General features: G+C 46.0%; 2 protein-coding genes across 4 annotated transcripts in view; both read right to left on the bottom strand.

Moving 5' to 3' along the window:
- TMEM86A (transmembrane protein 86A) overlaps positions 1–8,860 on the bottom strand; it is a 526,280-nt gene that overhangs the window by 123,501 nt on the left and 393,919 nt on the right. The window lies entirely within an intron of this gene.
- On the bottom strand, positions 1,183–7,682 carry LOC127385969 (L-lactate dehydrogenase A chain). Of its 2 annotated transcripts, none has more exons than XM_051622274.1 (8): positions 7,550–7,682; positions 6,012–6,143; positions 5,167–5,284; positions 4,249–4,422; positions 3,615–3,788; positions 2,673–2,790; positions 2,171–2,294; positions 1,183–1,994 (listed from the first exon to the last, which is right to left on the bottom strand). In XM_051622274.1, the coding sequence occupies exons 2-8, from the start codon at positions 6,132–6,134 to the stop codon at positions 1,830–1,832; spliced, it is 996 nt and encodes a 331-aa protein (XP_051478234.1). In that variant the 5' UTR covers positions 6,135–6,143; positions 7,550–7,682; the 3' UTR covers positions 1,183–1,829. The 2 variants fall into 2 exon arrangements, with proteins under 2 accessions (XP_051478234.1, XP_051478233.1); XM_051622273.1 differs by having other exon boundaries at positions 7,546–7,582.

Below are 8,860 nucleotides of genomic sequence, written 5' to 3'. Positions count from 1 at the left end.
TTCAGGAATGCCACAAGAAGCAAGGGTTCTGGCTGTGTTAGCTGGGACAGAGCTTGTACTGACAGCCTGGTGGTTAAATGCTGCACTGTCCGCAAAAAAGGGTACGTTGTACAGAGGATCCCCAACTTGGGACTGCTGTAGGGATTTGTGGTTCTGCTCTTATTTCCTTTGAGCACTGTGCTGCTGTCCTCCTCCACTTTTGTAGGCTGCCTCAGCAGAGCTAAGGTGAAAACCAGTTTCTTGGTCTCAGCACAGTGATGAGTTTGGCTCAAAGCTGAGCTTTTGTCTTCAGGCTTTTCATGTTATCCTCTGAAGAGAGTTCCTGTAAAAAGCTGGGTGAGACTTCATGTAGCAAAAATTTTAAGTGCTGTTGATCTTCTGAAAGCTTTGAAAATGGCTTTGTACCAGCTTCCCATCATCTGCATAAAACAGTATTGCTGTGTGCTTTTCTGGTCATGTGGATATAAAAGATAGAGCTACAGTAGCTATGACTCTTCTTTTGTTACTGAAGTTGCTTCTTGGGCACTTTCAGTTTACTCTAAAGTATGTTCTGAGAAGTATCACCAGCTGCAGCCCTGATTGTGATTGTTTCCATTCTTCTGCTACATACTGTGTCCTGGTGTTAGACAAAGTTAAGACTACGGCCTTTCTCTCTTCATTGTAAAATGAGGTGTTTTTAACTAGTGACAGAGAAGATGGTTAATTCTTTATATAACTTTGTGCTTTGAGAAGTAATGTTGGTCATTGTTCTACGCGTGGCTGCTCTTCTAGTGGAATTAGTTTTCTGTGTGGCAGCAAGTTGACTTACGGATGTCGTCAAGTACTTGATGTGGAGAGATTTCTTACTACATGCGTTTTCTGTGTGTACAAGAAAGACACTTCTTTCTTGAGTTTCCCCACTCCTCTGACATCATGTCTGTAGACCCTGTTTCTTTGCATTAAGATGGAAATCATGTTTAATTTCTGAGAATTTTAAACACTTCTGTTAATATTCTTCATTCCTACCTTGAGACTAAGTTCACTACCTCAGTATCTGGAGCCTACAACAGAGTAGCTGCACACATAACCCTATTACACAGGTGAGGTTTTAGTTAGTGGTGCTGAAGAAACAACAGTTGGATGTAGATGGGTGCAAGTGGAGCGGTATTTTGGAGACAATGAAGAAAAACAAGGAGACAGAAGGAACAGTTTGTGGTTTATTTGGTGTTGGAGCTGGTACTACAGTTGGACAGTCACTGTCTTGTTGTGTACAGAAAACTTAACTTTTTTTAAACATGCTCAGGAGACAAACTTCCAACTAAGCTGATATAGTACACAAAAATAAGGTTATCTAAAAAAAAGTATACACAAAAATTCCAAAGCAGTTTTAGGAAAATACATTTGGACCTATGAACAGTGAACTATTTAAGCTATTCAGCCTGCAGAGAAGGTTGGTCAAGTGGCTTGACACTCCTTCAACTGCAAGAAAATAGTCTTTGGTTTCACATTGTGTAATAATCAGTTACTGTTCTGAACCAACATTAAACAAGATGAGGAAAAGGCAAAGGGTTTTCTAGGCAGTGCTGCTTTGAATGCTGGATTCCTGTCACACCACTTCACGGCACAAGACTGACTAGGTTATGTAGCTCTGGTTAAGAACATGGGTGTGTGAACAGGGAAAATCCTAGAATAGCTTCCTAATGGTATTTTCAGGAAACTCTTTTGTTTAGATTTCAGCTTTGTGTATTTAGTTGATACATACATTGAAAGATTTGACCTACTTGGGAAGTGCAACATAAGACAAACCACTAAACCCATTAAACTGCAAAGAGTGAACTGTGTGGGCAGATTTAAAACTGTAGTTCTTTCTGGATTCCCCAGAGTGTATCTGCACTCTTCCTTAATTTGTCCTCTTCCTCGGGTTTTAGGATCATCTTCACTACATCAGTAATGCCATTATTGCCCAGTACACAAGGAACACTTAGGAAGACATCATCTTTTATTCCATGCATGCCCTGAAAAGTAGGGAAGGATTGTTAGGGTAGAATGTATATGTCTGTTTATTTTACAGAATATCCTATCAGAAAAACTCAACTAAGTTTAGCTGAACTTAAACCAAGTTTATTCTTCAGAATTGCAATGGTTTTTAGTTCTCAGTAAGACAAAATTTAGCAAAAAAATTGCTGCTCACCTTAACAATTGTAGAGATCGGGTGCACTCTTCTCAAATTCTTCATAATAGTTTCAGCTAGATCTGCCACAGAAAGGCCAATAGCCCAGGATGTGTACCCCTTCAGTTTGATGACCTCATAGGCACTGCAGAGACAAAGTTACTCAAGTACCATCAACTGAAATATTTGATGTTTGTAAGAAATGCTTTTAGAGAATCTTGACTGATTTGCTGACAGGACTGAAATTTAACTCGGCAGTGAAGAACTACTTTACATTATGCCCCACAGTTATACTGTGGAAAACTTAAAGAATTTCCCTAATTTCAAGTTCATTAGCCATGAAAAATTCATTCTGCCAGATCTATATTACTCAAAATATTATTTCAAGTTCTATTATATCTGCATCTTGACAATTGTTTTGGTATTTATGAAACCAGATACAGATACTGAAGTTCAGAGGTACTGTAGCTCTTCATCATTTGCTCTCATGTTAAATTAAAAAAAAATAAAAATCAGTATTTACCTGTCCACTACCTGCTTATGGACCTCCTTCCAGTGTTCCTTGTCTGCATCAGTTCCCAGTTCTGGGTGAAGAGCCTTCAGGGAGACACCAGCAACATTCACGCCGCTCCAGACAGGTACTGAGAGATGCACATAGATTAATCATCTCAAAAGTTTTGTCCTCCTCAAATTAACAGTTAATGTAAGATCTAGTTGAATTAATCCGCACTACATGTCAATATGATTTAGATAAGACTTTAAATATAGTAATGTCTGTGAGGCAAATCTAACTTGGAGGCTGAGAACCTAGGAACAGATAAAGACCTTTCTTTACGCATGATGTCACAATGTGTGAATACACCTTTATTAAAACAAATCACCTAGGCAACATGAATTAAAAATGACAGTAACTCTCTATTTTGGACAGGTTTCTCAATAACTTATTCCAAATTAGTCCTCCTGAGTGTCAGGAAACAGGCAGTACTGCTCTGGTGCTGCTAGAGAAAGTGCAGGTAAAGTAAGGATAAAGCTGCTCTTTCTCCCATCCTCCAGATTTGCCTCTGCACTTCAGTTCCTATATATAGTTCTTGAAGTCATCAAGAGATGCCAGTAAAGACAACTGAGACACTTCCAGTAGGCTGAGTGCAGATCTTTGGGAGTCCCTTGCAGAGAACTTTACCCCTTGCTTCTTTGTTTTTTTTGGAGTTGTGGGAACAACAGCCTAGAAAATTCTAGCTGTCTCAGGTTACAGTAATGACCTTTCCTAAGCGCAGCAACTCAGGTCAAATATAGATCATCTAGGGTTACTCTATGCAGCAGAAGACTTAAAACAGAACTTGAATTCTTGAGGTGCTGCAGAGCAAAAGCTTTTAAGCAACATTTAGCTGTAGCTTTTGGATATGTTTCTTGCAAACGAACTATCAGAAGAAGACCTGTGCAACAACCAGCCAGATTTCACCCTTACCACTGGAATCTCCATGCTCTCCAACAATCCATCCATGGCAGCTCAGAGGATGGACACCCAGTCTTTCTCCCATCAGGTGGCGGAAACGGGCAGAGTCCAGATTGCAGCCACTACCAATAACACGGTGTTTAGGAAAGCCACTGATCTTCCAGGCCACGTAGGTCAAAATATCCACTGTAAGTAGAATAGGGAGGGTAAGTGCTGCTTGGTAACTAAGATGGTATCTTCCATTAATCTGTGAAGACTTTATCTGCACACTAGCAATATGGAATAAAGCATGAAATAATGCCCATCGTCAGGTCCTGCAGAGGGCCAACATAATGACTGTTTGAAAGATAGAGCTGAGAGGCTGTTTATGTTACATGTAATTAGCAATGCCCCTTACTGTGTCCTATGCTAAAGATCACTTAAAAGGCAACTCAAGACCCAAGCTAGAGACAACTTGGTTTACTTCTCAGAGGACCAGCTTGTTGAGTGTGGAGAGGGAAGATGACAGTTCTTGCTACGTCGTTATGTGGCGTAAGTATTTTCTAAAAGCCTATGCTTGGTCATATTAGTGCACTAATGCCACCTTAATGAAGAAAGCACTTCTAATCTAAGCCAAATCTTCTCATTAAGGCAACACAAGACCAACCTGGGTTTGAGACAATAAGCAGCTTGCAGTCAGGACTGTATTTAACAACATTGGGAATGATGAATTTGAAGATATTCACGTTGCGCTGGACCAAGTTAAGGCGGCTCTCTCCTTCTTGCTGACGGGCACCAGCAGTGACAATGACCAGCTTGGAGTGTGCAGTCACACTGTAATCTGCAGACAAAAGGCAGTGTCAAACATGACCTCTTTTTACACATGGTTCAGATCAGGAGTTCCCAGTTCCTTTTACTATTGATATCTGAAATTCTCAAGTTTGAGGGTGCTGAAATTCTCCTGGCAATTGTTACCCGAGACGTTACTTGTATAGGAAGTTGTTTAAGAGCGTGGTTCATTGCCACAAGTGGCACCCTTGAGGGCAAGATCTTAACATGTAGAATTTGGCAATGGTATTACATAGTTTTCAGGCATAGATGGGTATGGGGTAGCTGCTGGAATGGCATCCAGTGCAAGTGCTGTGCATTAAAGGAAGAAGGGTCTGCCCTTGTTACCTGCTTCCTGTGGACACTGGAGCTGCACATGAACTAAAGGATAAGATGGCTAGCATTTGCCCTAGTCAGGTTGCCACTAAACTTAAGGCTATCAGACATTCATGGCCAAGTAGTAAGCAGCAACACATTCAGGGGCTAACTGGCTGCAAAATAAAATTTTCAGGGGTGCAGGAGAACTTAAGAAATTAGTGGTTTAATACTGAGTGAGAAACTCCAGCAGACAGGATTCCTAGTTGGTCCAGTCTTAACAAGGCATCTGAAACTGAATGTCAGCTGAGCAGAAATGAAGTGAGCTTTCATCCTAACCATCAGGATGCCAGGCTAAGTCCTAGTCTTGGAAGACCAGTTTGAGATCTGAAGTGGCTCTCTCCATTTGGAAATAAGGAGCACATCAGAGCCAACTACTTGCCTTTGCCGGAGACGATCTTCGGTGTTTTAAGGAAGAGGCTGCCATGCTGGAGATCCAGCATCTCTCCTCTGAGCTTGTCCTCCACAACATCAACAAGGGCAAGCTCATCAGCTAAGTCCTACAAGACACCAAGATTAAACTGTAAGTTTATTGTCTCTTTAACTATGAAGTTACAATTATTTTAAAAGCAGTGATCTATTTAAGCAATTTTGCTCATATGCATCACTTGTTCCCAAGCAAAGTACTTACATTAGTCTCCATGGATATCCACTTTATTGAGTTAGTTTTGTACTTATCATATTCACATTCTGGGTGGACTAGCTGTACAATTTACCATGGCAATAAGGAAGAATAATTCACTAACTGTTCATAAACAACCTATTATACAGTTAAGAAAAGCAAGCCTGATGTGAAACACAGAGCTTTCAATATAATAACTCAAGGCAGAGGACAAGTCATTTGGGGTGTCTAACACCACTACTGCCCATCCACGTGGCAAGGAAGTATTCCATCACATCTGCTTCAGACAAAATGACACCTCAGTTCTTAAAAGGGATTCTGGGAGTTGTTCAAAGGTAAAAGCAGCTCTTAAAGTCAAAATTATATACAGAGCATATTCTGCCTGATAATGGGATAAATTTGGTTTACTAGAACTACACCTATTTGTTCTCTGTCAATAGCTTGAAGATTGCTGCTTCATTTCAGGTCCACAGAAAAGAATGGACAACCAAAAGTTCATCTTGTGTGCTAGCCCAATTAGTCTAATAAGGGAGATTACTTTTTGCCCCTCTTTTAGGCCTCAGTTAGTCACAACTGTGCCATTTCATCCCAAGCTTGACGCTTACCTTCATCAGGATGCTGATAGCACAGGCCATTCCAACTGCACCCACACCAACCACACTGATCTTATTCTCAGCATGACTCTCCTGTTTGTGGACAGTGTGGATGAGCTGATCTTTGAGAGACATGGTGCAGAGCTGCAAGGAAAGCAACAGATAATTTCTCCAGGCTTGGAAGCTTTTACTGACACCAGAATACTTGTTTCAAGCAAGACAGGCCTTATTTCAGGATGGTAAGAAAACGGAGAGAAATCACATGCCTAAAACATCTGACAGTACTACCTGTATGCAGCAAATTTTTTAATAAAGGAATTATTTGTGACAACACACTGTTTAAACTGGCTATAGCCTTCCCTCAAATACAGCCTAAGAACAAGCCTGATCATATAGCTGGGTGGCACTCCTGCAGTAGCAGAACGTTCTACATGATCATCCATATTACAGTTCGGTAGAGGAAGCCATTTTAGCACTGCTAATCACGGCAAGATCTGGCAATCTCCACTCTACTCCCTTTGAAAAACCGGTACTGCGCCCTGGAGCCTTTCCAGAGGCTGCGCACACCCCTTGGGCGAGCCCTGCTGAAGCACAGCGAGATTCTCGAAGTAAACCGCATGGACGCCTTTTCAAGTGAAACTGTATAGTTCTCAATTACGATGTCTAGAGTCCGGTGCTCCCAGCTCTCCCACTCTCCATTTTTGTCGCTACCGGCTGCACGGCCGCCCGGTGATGCGGGCTGTGCCAGCCCCAGGCGCGCTGAAACGCCGCGACGCAGCCCCGTGCCCCCAGCCCCGAGTCCTGCGGCCGCCGCGCGTTCCCGGACGGCAGCGCAGCTCCCGCCCCGCCTGCGGAGCCCGGGGCAGGGGCAGCCCCAGGCGGCTGCAAGCGCAGGCACCACGCGATGCTGAAGTCGGGGCGGAGCAGGCGGCAACTCGTTCCGAGCAGGAAAGGCCCAGGAGGCGCCGGCAGAACGGGCAAGGACTGCGAGTTTGGGGTGCGGGGAGGAGGGGCAGGAAGCCAGCAGTCCCCATATTTAGCAAAACTTAACCGAGATACGTCAGTCTTCATTTGCAAAAGCCTCCTGAAGCGTGGGCCAGCGCAGCGCACGCTCCGTCCGTGCGCCAAGTTCCCCCTTTGCAGTGCAGGAACTTTAATGCGCATGGCTGGGGAGAAGCATCAGCTCAACGCTCACTAAGCTACACTTAACGCTCAGAAATGTCTATTTTTAGAGTGCTCGCCCCCTGAAGGAAGCAGGTTAGGGAGAGCGCCAGTAGCCGAGGCGGTATCTGCATGCTCTGTTCCGAAGAGAGCCCCGAGCCCTCCCTCACAGCCCCTCGCAGGGTCGCTCCCCGCGGCCACGCGCCCCTTTCCAGCCCACGAAGGGAAGCACGTTCATCCCTCCAGGCTGAAGGGGGGAAGGTGGGGGATAGCGGGGCACGCGCAGCCTCAAGGAGGGCAGAAACATTCCCCGGGGGGGGCTGGTGGCCAGCGGTGCCCGCCTCGCACCCCCCAAGCCCCTCACAACCCGCCGGAGCTATCGTACCTACCGAGCGTCCTCACCCGGGCGGCGGCGGCGGGGAGGGGGGGGGGCGGCCGCTGCCTTTAAGTAAGGGCCGGGCAGCTGACGTGGGGTGGGTGGGCCGTGGCCGTGGGGACGTGCCCGCCGACACGTCGGGGCGGAGAAGGAGGGGGAAGTGAGATCGGGCCGGGACGGGAGCGGGGAAGGGGAGGGGTGAGGCCGGGCGGGAGCGCTGGGCACCGCGAGGGCAGCTGAGGAGAGCGAGGAGGGGTCGCCCCCAGGCGGGGGGTGCCGGGCTGGGGGTGCAGGGCCGGGGTCCTGGCACGGCGGGTCGTGCCGTCGAGGAGGATCGCCCTCCGATCGCCATCGCTCCGGGATGGGCGAAAGCCGCGTGGAGCGTTGGCTCGCAGGGCAGGGCAGTGCCCAGCGCCGGCACAGGCGGTGCCCGGACCGGCCGGCGGAGCCGGTTCCGGAGCGACGGGGGGAGTTGCAGCGGCTCCTGCCCCCTGTGCCCGCCGGGCAGTGCCCCCCCCGGCAGCCCGTGCCCTCCCGTCACCGGCGCTTCTGGCCCTAGTTCCTGAGAGGGAGCCTCTGGTCTGGTGGCTAGAGACCTGCTTCTGGTTTCCATCTGGATCTATAGATATTGCTGCGCTTTTTTTTTTCTTTACAGACATCCTTCTCTGGCCTTTACTTCACCGTTCCGTGTATTCCCATGTCCAATTCCCACTCTTGTTTTGTTAAGCATCATAAGCTAAACCTTCTCAGCCTTGCACCGTTCAAGCTGTGCTCTGGTCCTTGGGACACCCTTTCTGCAGGACTCTCAGTTTGCATGCATTTCTCTGGAGAGGCTGCCATGTGGAGTGCTCTAGACAGTCTTCTCAGTGACTCCTCAAACAGGAACACTAACATTTTCCTGTCGTTACTGAAAATACTGTGACTGGACTCACACTTGCCATTTCACAGTCATGCCACACTGTCAGCTCCCTGTCACCCTGGGGTTGGTCAGTAAAGCCAAGTCCTTTGCTTCAGTTATTTCTGCTAGGATACCAACAAAGAACAAGAAATATTTTTATTATTTCCTGTTTGCCTGAAGCTTCAGTTTTATACTGTGCTACAGAGCTGTCCCACAAAACCAGTTTTTAGTAAACCCATGCTACCTTTTATCTGTTTATTAATTGAATTTCATCTTTGTAGTTAAACTTTCCTTCACAAGATTTCCTTGAAGAACTGCACAGACATCAAAAGCACAGGCCCAAAATGTCCCCGCTGTGACTCACTTCTTAAATACTTGCTGTTTTCTGGACCTGTGATAATGCCTCCAAGTCAGTAAATTTACTTG

Source organism: Apus apus, chromosome 5, assembly GCF_020740795.1.
Source record: "Apus apus isolate bApuApu2 chromosome 5, bApuApu2.pri.cur, whole genome shotgun sequence".
Taxonomy (NCBI): Eukaryota; Metazoa; Chordata; class Aves; order Apodiformes; family Apodidae; genus Apus; species Apus apus.
Note: the sequence above shows the minus strand (reverse complement) of the source record. Positions and strands in the feature narration are given on the sequence as shown.